The 22,941-nt window shown below is 44.0% G+C and overlaps 1 protein-coding gene across 1 annotated transcript in view; it reads right to left on the reverse strand.

The window, feature by feature from the left end:
• The window catches only part of LOC121453587 (desmoglein-2-like), a 30,137-nt gene extending 15,561 nt beyond the window's left edge, over positions 1-14,576 (reverse strand). Inside the window, exons 1-9 of the mRNA XM_041660459.1 lie at positions 14,550-14,576; positions 14,078-14,113; positions 12,336-12,470; positions 8,285-8,446; positions 8,012-8,156; positions 6,739-6,905; positions 4,211-4,348; positions 3,928-4,113; positions 799-1,064 (exon numbers count right to left, since the gene is read on the reverse strand). Of these exons, the coding sequence (XP_041516393.1) occupies positions 799-1,064; positions 3,928-4,113; positions 4,211-4,348; positions 6,739-6,905; positions 8,012-8,156; positions 8,285-8,446; positions 12,336-12,470; positions 14,078-14,113; positions 14,550-14,576 (1,262 nt within the window). The remainder of the gene's footprint in view (positions 1-798; positions 1,065-3,927; positions 4,114-4,210; positions 4,349-6,738; positions 6,906-8,011; positions 8,157-8,284; positions 8,447-12,335; positions 12,471-14,077; positions 14,114-14,549) is intronic.
• Between the last annotated feature and the right edge of the window lie 8,365 nt (positions 14,577-22,941).

The raw sequence follows: 22,941 nt of genomic DNA on the forward strand, positions 1-22,941 counted from the left end.
GGCTCACAAGTGCCTGTAACTTTAGATCCGGGAGCCTGGCTCCCTCTTCTGATGTCTGTGGGCTCATGCAGACATGTGGTACAGAAATTTATTCATGTGCACACAGAGAAAAGCTCACCTCTCCTTGAAATAAAGTGGCTTAAATAAAGATTAATTCTCAGAATTTATTTGTACATAAATGACTACTCCCATACTGAAATGTGTGAAATTACATCCCCATCCCCTCAAGCTCAGGGCCTTGCATTTGCTAGGTAAGCAATCTACTTCTGAGCTAAATCCCCAAGCCCAGGAACGTGTGAAACTAGTAAAACGATGTGTGTGTAAGGTGGAATTTGTGACAAGATTCTCTCTTCATTCACCTATTTGAGACAGGGTGTCACTGTACAGCTCAGGTTGGCCAGGATCTCAGAATCCCCCTGCCTCAGCCTTCACAGTCCTGGTTATATTAGTGTGCTGGCATCTTTTGCAAGTGGTTAATCTTATCTGCTACTTCCTCACCTCCTAGTATGCTGGAAAATGAGAATTTTACAGTTATTTTCTGAGACACTTTCAGCCTTCTCTAGTAACCAGCCCAGCCCTGCTCCACACAGAGGCTGACGGAAAGATGGAAACTCCGCCTTCCTCTAACGGTAGGCTCAGTTTAGGAAGAACTGATTTTAGGGCCTTCCTCAAACAGTAATTCTGGGGTGTGAAGGAATGAGCTGCTATGATTTTCTAATGAGTTTTGAAAACCAACATTTAAAAAACCTGGCACGTAAGGTATTGAAACCTGGAAGCACACTCATAGCCACATCTTACTTTACTTTGGCTGCTTGTCCAGTGTCTTCATCAAAAACTTGAAATTTTCCGATCGACTGGCTGAGGCTGGATCTATCCATCGCCTCACTGGCTCGGACGGAGACCACGTTGCTCTTGAAATGGATGCCTTCAAGCACGTTCTTGACCTTGACTGTGATGGGGATGGGCGTGGGCTTGAACTTGTTCCTAACAGACTTGTGGAAAGCTGCTTTATTAGTGACAATGATGCTGAAGTTGAGATCCTTCATTGTCTCGTAGTCCACTTCCTAGAGAGACAAAGCCAACATTACATAAAATTCTCTTATTACTGCAGAGGAAGCGGAGCCCATGAGCACACGCAGAGACACATGATTTAAACCTGGGGACACAGCTGCACGGGCAGTCCACTGTCACACCGACAGCAACCAGCTGCAAATCCTATTAGCTTGAAATCCATAAATATGAAAGGTTTAAGAGGTTTCATTATTATTGTTTTTTTTTTATTATTCTTTGAGAATTTTACTCAGTGAATTTTGATCAGCTTCACGTCCACCTCACAACCTTCCAGCTCTGCCTCCACTTTCCTTCTCATTGAACTCTGTGTTTTCTCTCTCTCTCTCTCTCTCTTTTTCTCTCTCTCAACCCATGGAGTCCAGTTCGTGCTGTTCAGTTACTCTTGGGTAAGAGGTCTGCCATAGACTGTGTCTATGCCACGCCATTAAAACTGACTCTTCCTCTTCCAGCAGCCTTCAAATGCCAATAGCTCCCCAGTAACGGCTGGAACTTGGTACCCAACTTTCCCCTCCATGCCAGGAGTTTGTCTGGCTTGAGCATGTCTTATATATGATGTCACAGTCTCTGTGAGTTCACATGTGACAAGAAACACTATCTTTGAAGTCATCTACTACCTCTGGCCCTTACAATTATTAGTATTTTTGGAACAAAAAATATAGCTCTTTTGTGGCCTAGAACTCACTCTGCAAGCCAAGCTGGCCTTGGACGTTTCTCCATTTTTCTGCTCCCTGCAGTAGGTGGCCTGATCCACCATGTCTAACATAGCAAGTACTTTCGATTGATTTTTATAAAGGTCATAATTGTTTTCAGAAACATATATTTCTACTTTTTTTTTACAAGTAAAAGAATTTTTTTTTTTGCAATAGGGAAATTCATGGGCATTTAATAAAAATTAATATTTAGTAACACACGTTCCATGCGTTTGTTTTGATGAATGGGTGTGGAGTACATGGTGGCTGTGCTGGACAGTTATCTCAACACAAGCTAGAGTCATCTGAGAGGATGGGGTCTCAATTACGAAAGCGCCTCAATAAGATCGGGCTGTAGGCAAGCCTGTAGGGCCTTTTTAAAATTGGTGATTGATGGGTGTGGGTCACCCCTGGGCTGCTGGGGTCTTAGGTTTTATAAGAAAGCAGGCTGAGCAAGCCATGATGAGCAAACCAGTAAGCAACACTCCTCCATGGCCTCTACATCAGCTCCTGCCTCCAGTCTCTCCAGCTTACTTTTGGTAGTGGGTTTCATCACGACTCTAAGACAATGGCACAGCAAGCTCTCTTCCTAAGGTAGGGTTTTTTTTCTTTTCTTTTCTTTTCTTTTCTTTTCTTTTCCTTTCCTTTCCTTTCCCTCTCCCTCCTCTTTTTTTTTTTTTTTTTGTGACAGGGTTTCTCTGTGCAGTTCTGGCTGTTGGGAACTTGCTCTGTAGACCAGGCTGGCCTCGAACCCAGAGATCTGCCTGCTTCTGCCTCCCAAGTCCTGGAATTAAAGGTGTGCACCACCACTGCTTGTATGTTAAGACAGAGTTACATTGCACCTTAACATGCTAAAGAATCTGATCTTTCTTGATTTAAAGAGAAAGCCCAGGGAAATACATTTAAACAAGAGCCTGCTTCCTACCTTTGAAGTGCAATGAGCACCTTTCCTCTGGGCTGCTGAGTCCAAGGCAGATCAGCCTTCCTTCAGCAAGCTCTTGGTAAACTCTGCTATTTACAGCACCCATTATGCAGTTTGTGTGATCACCGTCCACATAGTGTATGCTCCCACTCTCCATTTTAGAAATAAGTATTGGTAAAAATAAATATTTAAAAATAATTAAACTCAGTCAATCTGTGACTAACTTTTGAGCAATTTAAAATTTTTATATAAAATTGATGTTGTTTTGAGAATTTTTATGCAATTTTTTTCCTGTGTTGACTTATATATAGCCTATCATTAAAAAAAAATCACCTACCCTAATTCACTTAGATTCTAGCCTTTCATCGCTTTTATCTCTGGCAGCGTTCTGAGTAGGGTAGGTGTGGGCTTGTGCTTCAGCGTATTCTGCATCTTCCCTAGTGACTGGATGATCTCGGGATCCCTTCCCTGTGCATTTGCTATTTGTTTATATCTGTCCTGGGATTTGCTACGTAGACCAGGCTGGTTTTGAATTTACAGAAATCTGCCTGCCTCTGCCTCCTGATTGCTGGGATTAAAGGCGTGTACCAACCACCACCACACAGCTGCTTATCATCATCATCATCATCATCATCATCATCATCATCATCATCATCATCACTATTTTTTAAGGCAGGGTTTCGCTTTGTAGCCCAGGCTGTCCTGGAATTTGTAATGAGGTCTAGGTTGGCCTTGAACTTTCAACAGTCTCCTGCAAAATGCTGGGATTATAGGTACAAATCACCATATCAAGTTTTAATTGATTTGGCACTAAGGATTAAACCAAGGACCTCATGCATGCTAGGTAGGCCGACCACCACTGAGCTGAATTACACATGCTCTCTAAGGCTACTTAATTCAGTTTTTCCTTCAGTGACCCAGGAGACATAGGAAAGCAGACTACCGTGTTCCAAAGTGCAGCCCTTACAACACTTGCGGTAAAATCACGATAGACTTTTGTTCAAATGGCAAGTTATGGAGCCCTGGCCCACCAAGCTCACGCTGGGTAGTCAGCTGCCTGAAAGTATGCCATGCGAGGCCATGTGGCTGGGATCTGAGTTCCTGACTTGGCCCCGTAAGGATGTCTCCGATCCTGAGCAAGGTTGGTGATGTCCTCATAAAGCACCCGTGAGAGTACAGGGCTCAAAATATGTTGGTTTCTCCAACAGCCGCAGTCTGCTCTGATGGTGAACACTCACAACTCACCTTGACAAGGGTCACAATCCCTTCATTAGTCTGCGTGTCAGTCTCAATGTGGAAATAACCCCCTTCATTTCCTGATGCAAATGTAAAATTTGCTAACCAGTTATCTGAGCCTATTTCATCTGCATCGGTCACTTTGATACGCATGACTTCCACATTGACTTGGTTTTCTTCCACAATCCCTTCATACTGCGAAACATAAAGAAACACACAGCTTTTATTAATGCAATAAGGCAATTTTAGTTGGGACTCAAGAAATAGTAAATCTACTATAAAAATAAGTTACCAATTTATTTTCCACCACAGGTATATTGTCATTGACATCCAGGATCTGAATCTGAACGTGAGCCTGCTGTACCGGTTTATCTGTTATCTGCCCATCGGCATCTCTTGCTTCCACCGTCAAGGAATAGCTGCTGTGTTCCTGCAGAACAATAAAAAATGAAGAAGACCCATCTGAGGAGGGAATTAGTACTTCTGGAAGCTGCCTTTCTGGTTTTGGTTTACCCTACCCTTAGAAAATGAATCACTGTCTAGTTCATTCACAAGTAACCTCCGTGGTCTGTTGTTGGTTTGGGAATACTATTTATATATAGTCAGAGCTTTTACAGAAAGGTGGAAAACCTGGGGGAGTTTTTGATAATCCTACTGTGTCACTGGGAACAGTCTGAGGAGATGGCTTCTTCAGACAAAGGTGGACTGTTTGAGATGTAGCTTGTTCTGTGCTGGAGGAGGCTGTGGGACTGAGGCGGTCGCTTTTGTTCTGCTCCTATACAATTTCATCCAAGTTAAATGCTAAGTCAGTTAGACTTGGCCAGGAGAGTTAAAACTTGGAAAGCTTGGTCCAGACTCCTGTAGAGAGAGGACTCCTAGGAAACATGTCCAACAGATGCCCTGATGTCAAATGTGACTCAAAAGTACTAAACAAACAAACAAAAAACTCCAAACCAAAGCCAAACAAAAAATAGTGTATTCTTTTCTAGAGGTGGAAGCAGGAGGAACAGAAGCTCCTGGTCATCCTCAGTTCCGTGAGAAAACATATAAACCACACCACAGCACAAAGCAAAACAGTAGAGAAAATGAACCCCTTTCTTATATGTGGTCTCCGGTTCAAGGCTCCATTCATCGAGTCTGGGGCTTAAGGGAATTAACAGTCACTTCAGTGTGGGAGGGTCCTGTGTGGGACAGAGGAGAGTCTCATCTCTGCGGTTAGCTGCTTGCTTGTCTGGACACAAACTTAATCCTTTTGAGCCCCAGTTTCCTTATGTGTAAGATGGGAATAAGAGCTGGATTTGCCGCACACGGTTTCTATGTGGATTAAACAAGATAAACCTGGAGGCTTCCCGAGGAGTGGCAGCTGTGACGGTCAGCTCCACGTCCACACCTCGGAAACAGCGGCTTCTCCGTGGAGCACTAGAGGAGACTTCCCCACTCGAGATTCAGGAGAAAGTGCATCAGCAGAAGTTAGAAGTCACTGAGACCTTACGTTTCAGAGAGATCTCAACAGGAATGCTGGCCAGGGTCCTTCCCATTTGAGCAGTTGACTCCCAAACATGACACACTGCGTCTGCTTCAGATTTATGTCTGGTAAAAGTGCTGTGTCCTTGGAACTGCTAACACTTTACTCTGCTATGCTGTTAACATTTTTGTGTATGTGGCACTTAAAGGTTATTGATCTCCCCTTTGATTAAAAAAATAGAATTAGGGATTAGAGAGATGGCTCAGTGGTTGAGCCCTGGAAGTTTTCTCAGAGGACCCAGATCTGTTTCCAGATCTGGTTCTCAGCATCCACAGCGGCTCACAGCTGCCTTATAATTTCCATTTCAGGGGATCTGATGCTCTCTTCTGATCGCTGCAGGCACCAGGCATACATTGGAGCACAGATATACATCAGTGCAAGCAAGATACTCACATACATAAAATTAAAACTCCTTTTGAATTAGAAATAAAAAAGAAAAAGGTCCGAGAGAATAATCCTCTAGGGAAAAACTCAAATTCTCAAAATTTCCTTTGAGATTCAAAGCAAGAATTTTCTCCATTATGAGCTTTTTGATTTTGATTTTTGTTATTGAGCGCAAGTCTCACTATCCAGCCTTGGCTGGCTTGGAATTCTCTTATGGAAACTAGGCTGGCCTCAACTCACTGGTATTCACCAGCCTCTTCCTCCTGAACGCTGGGACTAAAGGCCTGCGCTATCAGGCCAAGCGCTGTCTGTGAAGCTGATTTCACTATGTCACCCAGGATAAGCCAGAGCTCCCTATGTAGAGCAGGCTAGCCTTGAACTTGAGCAAGGCAGAGCTCCCTTTGTAGAGAAGGCTAGCCTTGAACTTGAGCAAGGCAGAGCTCCCTATGTAGAGCAGACTAGCCTTGAACTTGAGCAAGGTAGAGCTCCCTATGTAGCCTTGACTTGAACTTTTTCTGTCTCTGCCTTCTGAGAGATAGGAGTGCAGAAGTGCTCACGGTTTGAGCCATGTGGTGAGATTTTATAGCCTTCGTGCTAAGTTTTCCAATCTGTTGCTTACTTCACCCATTTCAGCATGAACACGACACACCTCAGTTTGGCCTGGTCACATTCCAAGAGCACACTAGCCACACAAGGCTACCGACTACCATGTCGGGCAGCGCATTCCCACAATAGCCACACAAGGCTACCGACTACCATGTCGGGCAGCGCATTCCCACACAATGATCCCTTTCCACACGTTATTCCACAGGTGAGGAATGCAGGACAAGTGAAAATTAGAAAAATAAAGAGTGGAAAGACTAAAAAGGAGAGAGTGTAAAAAAAGAGGGTGGTATGTAACATTAACTTACCTCTCTGTCCAAAGTAAAACTGGTTGTATAAATCTCGCCTGTGTCTTTTTTGAGGTAGAACACGGGAGTGTTGGCAGGCTCCTGAGAGACAATTCTGTAGGCGATTTCGGCATTGCGGGTAGTGGGGTCATCCGCATCCGTGGCTATGACTTTCATCACGAGTGTATCTGGCGTGAGGAATAAAGGTGTTGAAGTAAGGGTGCTTACAAATCCTCTTGGTCTTTCCTTACAGGGATCTATGGTTCTTATCAGAATGAGACTATACCACTGTCGGAAATTTAGCTGGATGGGGACAGAGAGATGGCTCAGGGCTGAAGGCATTTGTTGCCAAGCCTGACAAACTGAGATACTTGGGGTCACAAGATGGGAGGAGAGAACTGACCCTCACAGGCTGTTCTCTCACGCCAAGCATTTGTCACATGAATACACACAGAATACTAGGAAAGTTTTGAAAAATTGCTATATGAGGGCCACACATTTTAATCTTATAGCCAAAACTACTTCTTATTATCCAAGATCCTGGATGCTTATTCAGATGCAAGCAAATTAGGATTAGTACAACTGTTCTTTTTATTACGACCAAAGAGAGCGCTCTCCTTCAGGTCTTAGGGAGAGCATTGCACTGAACAATACCAGCAGCAGGTCTAATAGTGAAATAATACAAATCAGAGGTCAACGACACCCCACGTAGCCCCAAGCCAGGAGGCTGCTAATTTTTGCTCACAAAGTTTGACTAGAACACAACCCTGCCCATTTTACAGTGTCTATAGCTGACTTCTCCTTACAGGCGCGGGTTTGAACAGTTGCTGTGGAGACCTTACCTGCTGCATTAATCTAATCTATCATCTTTTTCAGAAAGGTCATGATTTTTAAGGTTCTTTAAATTTAAAATAACAAGAGGTCCAAACCTGAAGTGATGGATTTATTATCATCCTTCCTGAGTAATACTTAACTTTTACTAAAAGATAGGATTTTGTGTTTTTATATATGGGGGATAAATAACCTTGGTTTTACATTTCAACAACAAAAACCAACCAAACAAACAAACGAAAAGAAAGGAAACATATTTGGGTTTCAGGTCTGGAGAGATGGCTTAGTGGGTAAGAGCACTGGCTGCTTTTGCAGAGAACTCAGGTTCAGTTCTTAGCACCCACAATCAGGTGGTTTACCACTGCCTGTAACTCCAGAGGCACCTGCCCACAGGTGATGCACATACAGTCAAGCCCTCACACGCAAACACACAGAATTAAAAGAAAAGAAGCAATGTCCTTACGGGCAGCACTCAGTTCTTCAATAGACCCAACAAAGACATCCTGTTGGAACACTGGCTCGTTGTCATTGATGTCGAGAACTTTGATGCGTAGCTCTAAAGGCTTCTCCAGGTTGTTTCCTCTGGAGTCCATGGCATAGCCTGTCAGCTGAACCGTGATAGGAACAACAGATTTTAGCTAAACTTAATCTACTGCTGTGGTATAAACATAAAAAAATCATAAACACATAAAAACAAAGAAGAACAATGAATAAGGGTAAAATTTGTCCCTCTTACCAGAAAATACGGTGTTTCTTCCCGGTCAAGAATGCTGGTAACGTTTAGGTTTCCTGTGTTTTTATCGAAGACAAATATACCAAAAGGTGGCTCTGTAATTCCCTTCCCAGTGTATTTGTAGGTGATTTTTATTCCTTTTTCTTCTGCAAGGTCAGAATGTATCTAATGCAAAAAAACAGGGAATGTCTCAAGTTAAAACTTTTATAAGACATTTTAATGACAATGTCCTGTTGAAGGTGCCATGGTATGGACAGGAGGCAGGTGGCCCACGACATGTAGTGGTCCCGTGGAGCCATGGTCTAATTCCCTCTCAGCACACACGAGTGTGTGACACTGGCTAGTGGCCTCCCTGGGTTTCAGTTTCCTATCTGTGAAATGGAAACCAGGATAAAGCTCACCGTTTACAGCTGTTGTGGAATTAAGATATGGTTGGAGCACATCTTGGAGGGCAGCAGGTTTTTTCATCTTTCTTTGGTGTACTATGATAGAAACCAGTGACTTACGCATGCCGGCAGAGAGCTCTTACTGAGCTACACTTACTGGAAGTAGGTTTTATGAGATAAGATTTCATATAGCCCAAGCTAGCCTCCAGCTTGCTTGTAGCTGTGTAGATGACCATGAACTCCTGATCCTCCTGCATTTATCTCCCCAGAGCTGGGGTTATAAGCCTGACTCAGGGGGAGTATATTTTAAATATGGTACAGACAGGTAGAACACTGCAGAATAAAAATCACTTTCATAAATCCACCCATTTGCCTGGAAGGTATGAAGAGAGCATCTTCCCAGACAGGGGTAAATATAGCTAAGTACTTCCTCTGTTTGGAATAAATACGTTGGCAGATCAATACTGTTGCTAGCCTGCTGGGTGCCCTCCAGCCTCTTTGTTCTCCACAAGCGGTCTTATTCCTACCTATGTTTCATCAGTCGTGTTTCCCTGTGCTCCTCTCCCTAGGCTTCTCCGTGTCTGTAGTTTGTCGTCACACATCACTGAAGACATAGATCCCTACCGGCCCAACCAGCTCTCTGGACTGAAACCTTAGGATTAATGACACATTCTTCCCACGGTTTTCCAAATACCCTGGGGTGGGGCTGTGGGGAGAACTGCTTTTAGGTGGGGAGTTTGGAAAGTATGGAGAATTTCCTGAGATATTTTGCCTTCCGTATAAAGTATTTTAAGATGAATTTTATTTTTAATTATGCGTATGTATGTAGCGAGATGGGGGTAGGGGAGTTTGTGGATGTGAATGCAGAGGCCTGCAGAGGCCAGAGGGCAGCATCACATCTCCTGGCGTTGTAGTTACGGTGGCCAGGTGGTTGTGAGGAACAGGAGGTGCTGGGAACTGAACTCAAGCGAGTGCTCTTCCTACTGAGCCATCTCTCCAGCCCCTTGCTTTTTGTGAAAATTTTACCTAAAACAACGGTAATTAAAATAAATAAGGACAGAAAACACTTGTTAGACTCATAAGAGTCAGTTTTAGGGAAACCTATTGACAGACAGTATGAAGGTCTCAGATACAAAAAACAGCAACAAAACCAAAAGCAAGCAAAGTCCCACACTCAGCTTCTTGCTATACACACACGGCTTTGTGAAGCCACAGAGGAAGTCTCGACTTGAGAAGGCTTTTATAAAACAATTCGGTGGGGCTGGAGAGATGGCTCAGCGGTAAAGAACACGGACTTTTCTCGTAGAGGACCCAGGTTGGGGTCCCAGTACCCACATGGTGGCTCACAACTGTCTGTAACTCCAGTTTCGGGGGATCCAACACCCTCTCCTAGCTTCTGTGGGCACGGCACCCACATATTCATGTGGGAAAACACACATAAAATAAAAATAAAAAACAATGGTCATGTTTAAAAAAACAAATAAAAGTAAATACAACATGGTACTGGAAAAAGGAAACTGTTGTCTCTGGTTCTATTGCTGTATTGCTCTTGTAGAAACCCTTTACAGATAAGATGGGAAAGTCGAAGATCAAACTCAGAGGCAGGCGAGCATGCATTTATGTGGATGCTACTGAGCACCCACTTCGTAAGCAGGGCACTGACTACGTCCTTGGGCGCTTCTGTGCTAATGAGGGGAGTGGGTAACTAGCAAGCAGAGCCTGGCCAATGTCTAGCACAAACATGCTGTGAGCCAAACTCGTACAGGTAAGAGCACAGACAGAAAAGAGAGGGAGGTGGAGAGGAGGCGACACTCGATTAGGGATGTGATGATGCTATGTATTAAAAATCCCCCGGGGAACCGACTCCGGGAAGAGAGAACAGCAAGGACCCAGGATAGAGGCTGGAGCAAACAGTGGCCAGATCAGCACATGAGCTTCCACAGACCGGGCAGGGGGCATTTTCCTCTCTGCCCTTCCCTTAGCTGATTTCAGGCCCTCAGTAATGGGTGGGCATGCTTTGGTTTGTCTTCAGAAGTTTGCTCTTGTTAATTCCAGAGAACAGATGTTACATGGGTGAGGATTTGGCAAGAGAGAAATCAGGAAGACCAGGTGTGAGGTGGAGGGGACAGGGACCCTGGCAGTGGGGCTGAGGAGAAGGGGAAGTGACAGGGACCCTGGCAGTGGGGCTGAGGAGGAGGAGGTGACAGGGACCCTGGCAGGGGGGCTGAGGAGGAGGAGGTGACAGGGACCCTGGCAGGGGGGCTGAGGAGAAGGTGGAGGGGACAGGGACCCTGGCAATGGGGCTGAGAAATGGATGGTTTGTGTTGCGTTTTGAGGGTAAAATTGATAGGAACGGCTAGATTTCCAACTTGAGACCTAGGTAGGGGCCTCTAACTTTCCATCGAGAGTAGGAGTGGGGTCTATGAGTGCCACCCTTCCTGAGGAGGCAGGACTGTTCACGGTTGCTGGAGGAGATGGTGTCATTTCTAATGGTGTAGTCACTCTGGACAATGTAGGAAGACAGACAGAAGGGGAGCGGAGGGCAGCAGGCTGTGAAGTGACAAACTGCGGGTATGTGGAAAACTATGAAAGCATACAGGAGGTTCCACAAGATGGCTTGCTGGGTAAAGGCGCTTTGCCGTCAAGCCTGATGACTTGCCTTCAGTGCCCGGAACACACACGGCAGAGGGAGAGAACAGACTCTTAGAAGTTGTCCTCGGACCTTACATGATTGTGGAGCTTCTCCACTAATCCAATGTGAAAATAATGAATAAATACAGTTAAAAGAAAACAAAACAAAAACCGAGGCAGAATTACAGTGTTATTCACAGACATGGGAAGAATATAAGAACAGCGTTAAGGAGCCTCAGGAGGGGTGTGTATCCAGGTTTGTTCGGCTTACTCAACTTTGGTATTTAGTACGCAACACTAGGACTGCCATAAACTTTGTTTGAAAACTTTTGAGAGTTGTCAATCATGGATTGCAGAAGACAGGCATACACGGCTGTCCCAAGCCAAGAAGGACACATGTCAGTCACTCTTCCTCTCAGACCTCAGTTCCTGCAGCTGCTGCTTGTAATGACATTATCCTTCTATGAATATTGTGAGGTTGTGTATTAGACTAAGGGTGACCCAATGTCACATTCCCCAAGTTGTGGCTGAATCAAATCCTAAAAGCATGTATTTCAATGTTATTGATGTTGCTTTGTCTTCATTTTCTGTTACAAGGCAGGTTCTGGTCATTTTTAAACACATCTGGTAAGCACAGCACCTAATTTCCTTATGTCAGAAAGTGGACAGAGTAATTTCCATTCACCACAGTCTTATTAACCACACACACACACTCACATGCACACATACACACTGACATACATACACTCGCACATGTAGACACACACACACACACACTCATACACACTTGCACATGCAGAAACTCACACTTGTATATGTAGAAACTCACACACACACACTCATGCACACACACTTGCACATGCAGACACTCACATATACATTCACACTTGCACATGCAGCTACTCACACACACTCACATGCACACACACTTGCACATGCACAGACACTTACACACACACTCACACACAAACTTGCACATGCACACACACTCACACATGCACACCCTCCCCACAGCCATATTCCTCTGTGGCTGGTACCTTGGCAATTGGGTTTTTTCTGGAAAGGTCCTCTCCCTCCCGGAGAGCCACAGGAGCCGTGATCCACGCCCGCTTCTGCCGCACCAAGTGACTGTGCTTAGGGACCAGTTTGTCTTCTCTACTGGTGCTGAAAACCTGTTAACAAGGTTACCCTTCAATTATTACATCCCCAAAGCTGTAGTGAGGCATTCTGCCTTAAAATTAAATATAGTGCACATTTTAATGTTTTAGTTAAAATAAACCTATTTGATTAAAAAACAAAATAGTGCAAAACTTGAGATATGTTTTGCATTTTTTAACAAGCTGCACTTACGTAGAGGAAATGTATACATTCTAGCAAACTCTACAGGCACATGAGAGAGAGGGCCTCTAAGGTGTTAGAGTGGCAGGGTTCGCTTTCCATAGTAAGAAGAGGTTCCCAAGGCAATGTCCACAGAAGCCCAACAACCAAGCTAGTCCCTTACAGATTAGAAAGAATACTTTGTCAAGGGCTTTCTTTCCGACTGACAACTGAGTTTAACTTTCTGTGATGACTTTTGGGTTGAAAACACATGACTCTGTGTTTTAGGACTTTCTCCTCAGATATGGGCTGATACAAATTTGACCCCAGCAGGCACGGTTGTGCATGTGTAATCCTAGCATCTGAGAAGTATAGGCAGGATTCTAAGTTTGAGGCTAGCCTAGGCTATGGGCCTAGCCCAGTTCTACCAATTAGTAAATAATTAAGTTTGCCCTTTTCTTATCTTTAAAACTTGACATGGGAAAATTATTTAGAGTATTTTCAATTAGGTTTTATAGGGAGATTGCATAAATATTTTAAACATTTATTTACGTGTGCGTGTGCGTGTGTGTGTGTGTGTGTGTGTGCCGGGGGTGTGCATGGAGTGTGCATGACTACTTTAGTAGTCATTTCTCTCCTTCCTCCATGTTCTTGGAAACTGAACTCAGGTCCTAAGGCTTGACCGCAGGCGACTTTACCTGCTGGGCCATCTTGTTGGCCTGTAAATATTTTTTATCCAAGGAAAATTTCACTGCAGCTGACATAGTGTCTTAAGATCAGAGTAATTCCGCACCAGGTTCATCTCATCTACTCATGTTGTTATTCTAAATAACCATGTGTTTTATTTCACAGTGTTTACACTGCCACTCATTTTCCTTTGTTTCTAGTTGAAACTTTTTTCTTAATAAAATGTGAATTACAGCTTGAAATATTTTTCAATAAAAACCTTCATGCAATATATTTTGATTATGTTTTCCTCTCCCTTCTCTCCTCCCAGATCTTCCCAACTCAACTTCATGTTCTCTCTCTAAGAGCAGGTGAGGACATTAAAGTTTACAATATAAAACTGTAGAAATCCTATTCTTTACTCATTCCATGTTAATGTCTCCAGGAAAATCTGCCATGATCTCCCTGGCCACACAGCTCACAGCCATGGGTAAAGGACTTTCATCTCACTCTGTAGACCAGGCTGGCCTCCAGCTGGAAGGAAAGACCCATCTGCCTCTGCCTCATGAGTGCTAGGACCATAAATGTGTGCTCCTCTATGCCTGGCAAGGTCTTTTTTTTTTTTTTTTGTAGGCTGAGTATTCTTTGATGTGGTTTCCTCTGTGTTTGTTTGAGTGAGATGGTCCAGGTCAAAGCAGTGTAAATCTCTAATCTAGTAAGGCATAGCCAACTTGTTCACCAGAAAAACCAAGGCACTGGATCCCCAAAATGGGATTAATCTCCGATAGTTCCTCACCTCGAAGTGAAGTCCATTTCCAAAATCCAAGCAGACCTGTAAAATAAAATTACAGACATGAAAAATACGACTATCATTAACATCATTTGGGAAAAGAAACAAATTATAATGTTCTCCCTTACAAAAAACCAGACTCAGAGGGCAGAATTTCTTTTTTCCTTGGTCCACAGAGTCTCCTTCAGAGAAGACACACACACACACACACACACACACACACACACACACACACATCCCTATATAGTATATACACCATATAGACATATATATTATGCATACACATATGCGTATGTATTTATATGTCCATGTATATGCACGCTGACTTCCGGAGGGACACACTGTTCAGTGAGGCCACGTGCAATCTGAGAGCACACCTTCAGTCACCCCCTCCTCGTCCCCAGGCCGAGAGACGACCCAAGGACTTGCCACATTTAGCCACCAACTGTATACTTTCCTTTCAACTCAGCTCGCTCACATTCGCCATTTCAGGAATCGCGGCCATTTGGCTAAGCGTCCACCATTTTCTGAGGCTAATTAAACGTGTTTGTTCTGTCTGCAATGGCTAACCAAACCCGTCTGGGACTTTCTTATCCCAGAAGACTTGCCTTTGCTTCTGCTAACACTGAATTCTTAGGCTTGAACCCTTCTACGTCTGAACTAAAAATAGCTTGCCTCCATCGCCTTTGCTTCTCCACTGTGTGTATGAAGTAACTGTAATGTGTCTTCAGCTTGGATTTCTGCAGCCATGATTGCCTTTCCCCATGTGAGATCCACGAAGCTCACGCAAAGTGGGAATCAAGGCTTTCTCTGAAAATGTGCGTTCTCGGACAGCCTTCATACTCACGTGGTTTCCTGTGCAGCCCGCGCTTTGTGTTGACACTTAACCCTCTCTTTCCTCGCCTCATCTAAAAGGCTCTAAGGCGAGCCTCCGGGCAGAGAGGCGCTATGGTGGTGTCTGCCAAAATCTCCAGCATTTGAACAACTGGTCCCTGACTGGCGGCTGGTGGGCAGGATTAGGAGGTGTGGCCTTGGTGGAAGCGTATTGCTGTAGGGCAGGGTTTGGGGTTTCAAAAGACACGTGCCATTTTGAGTTAGCTCACTGAGGTTTGAGATAAAAGCTATGAGACGTTGCTCTAGACACCTGCCACCTGCCTCCACTCTGCCATCTAGCCCCAAGGGAATTTCCTTCTGTAAGTTGCCTTGGTCATGATGTCTTTGCATATAGAAAATTAACTAATACAGCAGCCTTAGTCAATTACCCACCTTCTATGTTATAGCCAGATATAAATTACTTTATCTAGTGAGCAATGGCTAGAAATGTCTAACTGAAATGTGCTCCCCAAACTTTTATATTTTTAATGACATGGTGGCTATGTTGAGATAGGTTATGACTTCGTATGCCATTAAAAATAGAAAACTTTCTTTCTTTCTTTCTTTCTTTCTTTCTTTCTTTCTTTCTTTCTTATTTTAGTGTGTGTGGGGGGGGCATGCGCGCACGCCCATGTGTGTTAGGGGGGTGTGCCTAGAGGCCAGAAGAAAATGTCAGAGTCCCTTGGAGTTGGAGTTACGGGTGGTGCTGGGAACGGAACTCAGGTTCTCTGCAGGAGCAGCAAGGACTCTTACCCTGTTGAGTCATGTCTTCAGTTTCCCATTTCATTCTTGTCTAAAATCTTACTGGCCCTAGCAAAAAAGTACACTCATGTGTTACTTTAGTATTATCATTGTAACCAAACAGCATTTTCCTCGATAAAAGGAAGTGATTTATTACTGTCTACTAAAAAGTAAACCGATCACATGAGAATCTTCAGTGATTTATTGAGACCGGTTTCCTAGGTGTTTGCTTAGAAACACAGATTAGAAGGTAGCAAAGACATTCCTCAAGTATGGGAACAGGCATCTCATGGGAGAGCAGTCATGACTCATTTCTTTCCTCCTAGGGAACTTGATGACAGGTAAATGTCACGCGCAATGCCTGGATGAGAAAAGTAAGCTTCTGTGTACTTAGCTCAAACAATGTTTTTAGATGAACCAGAAAAATCCTTCAAAAGCTCCCTCACGCCACAAAAGCTTAAATGTGTCTACTGTTAGGTCTGGTGCCTCACGTAAAACTTGGCCTTCCTGATAACAGGCAATAACTGAAATCAACCAGTTAAAACAAAACTTTAGTAGTAAGGAAGGCCAAATAGCACTGAAAAATGTGCAGCAGCTTTAGAAAGGGCTTCCTGCTCTGAGGCTTCTCTGACAAACGCCAGCAGTGCACTCTGGAGGACTGGGTGTCGCTGGCTGACAGCTCATCTGGCTGACAAGCCCTGTGAAATCTTCCTCCACAGCAGGTGACCTTGAACTTCCTTCTGTGGACCTGTGGTTCCATGGTGGGGTGACCCTCAAGCTTCAACATCTCAAACTAGTATCTTCTACTGAATATAGAAGTGCAAGAAGTAATTTCAAATTCTGTTTCAACTTGAAGGCACGGCGGTAGTGTGACATTTCCATGCTAGCAGGGATGTCTGAGAGGGCGAACAGTGGTCAGGTTTGGGTTCTGTACAGGTTTGGCTTAGCATGGCTGGTTGTTTTTTAAATTCAGACCCTCTCTGTGTTGGTTAATGTTGTCAACTTGACAGGATCTATCACCACTTCAGAGACAAATCTCTGGGGACGTCTATGAGTTTCTGGTGATCAGGGATAATCTACCCTCATTTGAATAGCAGCATTTCATATGGTGGGGTCCCAGACTGAATAACAGGAGAATGGAAGTGAGCGCCAGTGTTCATCTCTCTGCCAGCAAATGCAATGAGGCCACCAGCGGCCTCAGGCTCCTGCCCATCAGGACTTCCCCGCTGTGAAGGGCTGTACTCTCAACCGGTGAGTCAGAGTAAACCCGAAGTTACAGTGTGTGTGTGTGTGTGTGTGTGTGTGTGTGTGTGTGTGTGTTAGCAACGACAAGAGAAACTCCTATTAACTTTCAAGACCATTCTAGAACACTTTCACCCACCTGTCTAACCATGAAGAATATTCCAAAATTCTTTGTTTCCCCTTGAGCTATATAGAAGGCATTAGACTGAGGATGCTTGGTTCTGCTCAAGTCCGTTCATAAAATGAGTTCAACTTTGGATGAAAAAAGTAAACAAGATGAGATAAACCGCGGGTACTGAAGGCCACTTGTTTATTACTTCATGTCTGTATCAGCAGAGCTGGAGATCTGGCCCTGGGTAGCTTCGAAGGTTTGACAGGGCTTCTGCAGCCATAGGACCTTACAAGGGTGACAGAGGTCAGGACTTGGTGCTGTCAAGAGTGACATGATTTAGTAGCACTTTTCTGATAAGTCTGATGTGGACCAGATTTATTCTGAAATTTAAAAGGCCATCCTTTCTTCTTATTTTTTTTTATGAAGTGGGGTTAGTTTTTGTAGTTCTCATTTTATAGGTAAATGTTAAAACTTAGTTAAAAAAAAAAAACCCAACTTTGGGGACAGTGGTGTGGGAGTGGGTAAAGGCATTTGCTGCATGAGCCTGCTGATTGGACTCAATCCCTGGGACCCATGTAAAGGTGGAAGGAGAGAACCCACTCCATAAAACTGTTCACTGACTCCTACGTGTGCCATTGCTTGTGTCCTCCCCCTAATAATAATCACAATAAATAAATAAAAATCCCATTAGGTAGAATGGCGCACTCCTTTCATTCCAGAGCTCTGGAGGCTAAGGCAGGCGGATGGATCTCTGTGTCTGACACCACAGCTTCGTCTACATAGTGAGTTCCAGGCCAGCCAAGGACATACAGTGAGACCCTGTGTCAGTAAGTCAGTCAGTAAATAAATGAACTCATAAATGAATAAATAATCCAATTTAAACCTTCAACTTGTGAATGAGCCAGACAGCGTCCCTCAACAGTCGGTGTAAGGATGTAACTGTTGTATTTCTCAGATGCTAACTTTGAAAACTCTTCAACAGCAGAGGAAAGAGGACTCTGAACTCTATTTTCTAATTTATGAGCTCTGCATTTGGACCTGATGAATACTTGCCAGGTGACTAGCAAAGTGTATGATTGCCATAATCTCCTGTCTGCTCTTCAGACACCAGACTAATCTCGATGAAATGACTCTGACTTCAGATGAATCACCTATTGAAGTTGGCTCCAGCAGGAAGGCATCCACTCGGTGCCATTTTACTGACTCAGAATTCTGAAACACGAATTGAGCCATACTGTGCTACCCCATTCTATTCTGTAAGGAATTTTTATATCCAGTGAAGTTCTGTGTCATTATGGTTGGTTCCTAGACAAACTGACAGAAACCTCAAAAAAGTCAAAATAAATTTTCATTCAATGTGGATTCCTAAATTCTTCTCTAAAGACACCCCAATGGTTAGCAAAAGTAAGCTTTTCTAATGTTTAATCTTTTCTACTCCCATTTTCACCATACAGAGACGTGAAGTGTTTTTCACACTTGGGTGGCATCCTGATTACAATGAAGACTGCTCCGCCCACCCTGGACACTTCCTGTTCATAGTCTGGGCTTAGTCCCCGGCATGCATTTCTCTTCACTTTCCAGGTAACATTGTTGCTTCATAGCCTTGAAGGCCAGTTTTAAAAACCACTGCCTAAAAATCACAGGCTAGCAAGGAGAAAAGATAACAGCCTGAGCCCGGGCAATTTATAAACCAGATAATGAACGCTTTGATGCCAAGAGCTGTGTACAGACATGATTTCTAAATGGTGAAATTCAAGACCAGAAGACTTCATCTTGCAAGGGCCAGTTATGTGCCGTAGGATTGCTTTAGAACGTGTGTGTGTGTGTGCATGTGCGTGCGTGTGTGCGTGTGTGTGTGATGTGTGCCAGTGCCCATGGAGGCCAGAAGGTCCCCAACAGTTGAGAGTTGTCCCATGTGGAAACCTAACTGTTCCCCTTCAGGAAGAGTAAACACTCTCAACTGCTGAGCCATCTCTCCAGTCCCAAGATCGCTTTCAAAGGTATTTTCTCTATGGTTTCTATCTCTCCTTCAAGTTTACAAGTTTCACCAATCCTGGAAATTTGTCATTAAAAATATTACCATTTTATCGCCACATTTCTCTAACAGCCACAAATGCCTTTGTAATCAGGCAAAACAGAAGTTAAAGTGTGCAGTGTGCTCATTTTATTGGACAAATAAAAACTGTGGGTGGTTTCTCTCCATCTCTGTTTCTCTCTCTTGTTTTCTGTAGATAGTTATCTCTGAAAATTACTCTAAAAAAATAAAACGAGGGAAACTGGTCTTCCTCATCACTGAGGTTTAAGAATGCAGCCTTCTTCCTACCACTAGGTGGCACTGGTCTGCCAGGAAGGCCAACTCCAGGAAGCACGGGAAACTGACCCAACAATTGTCTCCAGAAAAGTGGACTGGCATATGGAAGGGCTTGGAGAGCTGCACGAACACGTTTGCAGGAGTCTAGCCATGGAATTAGGTACATTTTGCTTTACATTTCATCGAGGCTCCGTGCACTGGCGTGTGAGGGTGCTACACACATAGCAAGCTCTCTTGCCCACGCTCCTCTTCCCCACTGTAAGCTTCATGATCACAGGAGAGTGTGAGTGCACCCAGAAGACTGTTTTGCACACGCACAGTTCGTGAGTGTTAAGTGTGTGGGAGTCAAGTATTTCCTATTCAGTCTATCTAGGCACTCGATATTTATGCCCCCTCCCGCCAGTTAGCATGCAGAGTAACGGATCTCAGGTGACATTTTACGTGTACACGACTGCACTCTGGTCTACCTTTTCCTCCACAGTCCCAACCCCTTGTTTGTCGTTCCCCTTCTCTCCAAACAGCTCTAACTTTTGCTTTTATGACATACATCCCATAATTGTTTCCCTTCCCATTTTGTTTAGGCTTCTTCATTCCTACACAGCAGAAAAAAATAAAAAAAACCGACATCTTGAAATTTACGGACAAATGGAAGCATCTAGAAAACAGCATACTGAGGGAGGTAACTCAGACCCAGAAACACAATTATCACATGTACTCACTCATAAGTGGTTTTTAGACATAAAGCAAAGAAAACCAGCCTACAATTCACGATCCCAGAGAACCTAGACAACAATGAGGACCCTAACAGAGACATACAAGGATCTAATCTGCATGGGAAGTGGAAAAAGACAAGAGGTCCCGAGAAAATTGGGAGCATGGGGACCACAGGAGAGTGCAGAAGAGGAGGTGGGAAAAAATATAGTTCAATAAAAACAATAAAAAAGAAAAACAAAACAAAACTTTTGTGCTCCACAAAAATATCATTTAAATGGAGATTCTATGTGTGGGAGGAAACATGTCATTTTGTCTGAAGTTGGCCTATTTTGCTTAAGACAATGATCTCCAATTTTATTTGCAAATTCTTCAGTGAAATTCAAATTGCTTTGCTAGCTTCTCAAGCACAGGGAGAAACAAGCTAATTTTGAAGGATCGTTTCTGTGCCTAAGAAAATTAGTGAGTTTCCAGGCATATGCAACAAGGACACCATCTAATGACTCTCAGAGTTTTTAGTTAGGAGAGAATAAGCAAGTCATTATTCCTCCGAAGACGGAAGGGTCCACAGACCCCACGGAGGCCCGAGACTCCAGACCAGATAATCCTGACCTCTGTGTCTATGAGATTATTTCAGACATAATCATATCAACAGAAAGTTGTAAGTTGGGCATAGTAAGAGATGAACAACAACTGTAAAAATGATTTCAATCCTGTACAAAAGTAAAAGTTATTTAAATTGTATGCATTGTTTATACCTTGAGCTCTTTATTTAAAAGTTTTCTACCATGATTAGCCAAGGCTAATTACAACTTCTGGGACTAAAAGCTGCTGAGGGAGGCAGTCTTAACTGTGTGACAACCATCTGCAAACAAGGTTCTGTGGGAGGCAGAAGGTACTTCCTGCTGGCAGGGAGGAGGTGGCAATGGGCATGGCTTTGGAGAGGGCACAGAATTGGTCTGTGTAGATAGAAGACAAATCAAAAGACAGAGATTTGAAGTCATGCAGAAGAAGTGCTGCCTCCAGCACCCACTGTAAGATGGTGGTGGCAAGGCGAAATCAGACAAAAGTGTGAAGGACTTTCTCTGACCATGAGGAATGAGTCACCGCCAGTTTCGAATGGGGACTTTGCCCCTGGGCTTCTGAAGGATTCTCTGCTATTACAGTGTGACGAAAAAGGCAGTTGACAGTTTGAAGATGAAAGGAATAAGCCAGGAGGAATGGAAGCAGTCCTAGGGTAATAAAAATGAGACAGATGGGTGGGGGTTCATCCTTGGTAATGCCCTTGGTGTGGGGACAGCACTGGAAGGAGGCACAGGAGGACTAAGGCTTACAGGTGAGTATCTGGAAGGCTGAGTTTTCAGGATGCATTGGAGCTATGTTAAGCTAGGATGCTGAGGAAACTGATTAGGGAGCGACAAACAGTGGGGTGCCCAGGTCAGAGATACTCAGCCTGGCCACCACTAACCTCCCAACCTTCTTGCTCCTGTGATCCCACGGCCTGTACCCTCTCAGCTGCTGCCACCTACTCCGTCCCAGCTTCTAGTCCTATGTGGTGTCTTCCAGTGAGGCACTTATGACTGCCCTTACATCCTGTTTGTTCGGAAAAATTGGGTTACAGGCAGAACTCACTAAAGACAAAAAGCCACAATAAATCATTCCTTCTTTGGATTGCTTCTGTGGGCATGCTGCTCACAGCACTGTGAAGCTAAGTAATGTCCTCCCAGAACACCCACTTGGCAAGGAACTTTTCCGGCCTCTTCCCTAAGCTTGGAGGCCGAAGACCTACATCCTAGACACCCTTCAGCCTCATAGTCTGTGTTAAGGCAACATGTGATGTGGGATTTCCCTCTGTATGTTGTCTGTATGTTTTATTACCATCGGTTAATAAAGAAGCTGCTTCGGCCAATGGCTTAGCAGAATAAAGACAGGAGGGAAATCTGAACAGAGCTAGAGAGAGTAGGTGGAGTCAGGGAGATACCTTGTATCTTCTGAAGGAGAAAGATGCCGAAAACTTTATCTGGTAAACCACAGTCTTAGTAGAAACACAGATTAGTAAAAATGGGTTAATTTAAGATGTAGGAGGTAGCTAAGAATATGCCTAAGCTATTGCCCAAACAGTGTTATAATTAATATAGTTTTTGTGTGATTATTTGGGTCTGAGCAGTTGGGAAATGAACAAGCAGGCTCCACCTATAAAAGTGGACTCCTCTAGCTCCTCCAAAGAACAGGCCTTTGGGTTTGTGCTTAGTCCTCTCAACCTAGAATGCTCTCCCTCTTTCTGCCAGCACATCAATTTATATTATCATATTATAAATTTCAGATCAATTTCTCATATCTTGGCTGAAACTATCAGAGCTGGGCTGGTTGCTCCTTCTGTCCTGTGCTAATCGCTGTTCTCTTCTCACCCAGGGGGAAGTTCGTCATTTCACTGTACCATTTACGAGACTGTAGGCATCATGTGGGCAGGGAATGTCTGTCTTTGCTATAGACTTCTTGTGTCTAGCACACTGCCTGGCACTAAGAGGTTATACATAACTGGTTTCTTTTCTTACATGCACTTCTCATCTTACCATGACACCCTGGCACCCCAAATTCCTGCATATTAATTATCAAACCAATTATCAATGGGTTTTGAAGCAAAGAAGCTAAACGTCGTACGAGGCACACTTCTGAAATGTTAGGATGAATTGAGCTGGGACGACGTCTTTCGTCATAGGCACACGGTTAAAGAGTGCTCCAAAGCAGCTGAGCTTCGTGGCAGCCCTGGGGAAGAAGTCGCAAGTGGGAGGCCTACACACAGCTGGCTCATTTCTACTTTCAAATTGGGAACTGGAGAAACGGCTCTGTGGTTAAGAACATTTGCTGCTCTTGCAGAGG

Source organism: Microtus oregoni, unplaced genomic scaffold (genome assembly GCF_018167655.1).
Source record: "Microtus oregoni isolate MIOR12 unplaced genomic scaffold, Mior012 000011F_ref0000422, whole genome shotgun sequence".
NCBI lineage: Eukaryota > Metazoa > Chordata > Mammalia > Rodentia > Cricetidae > Microtus > Microtus oregoni.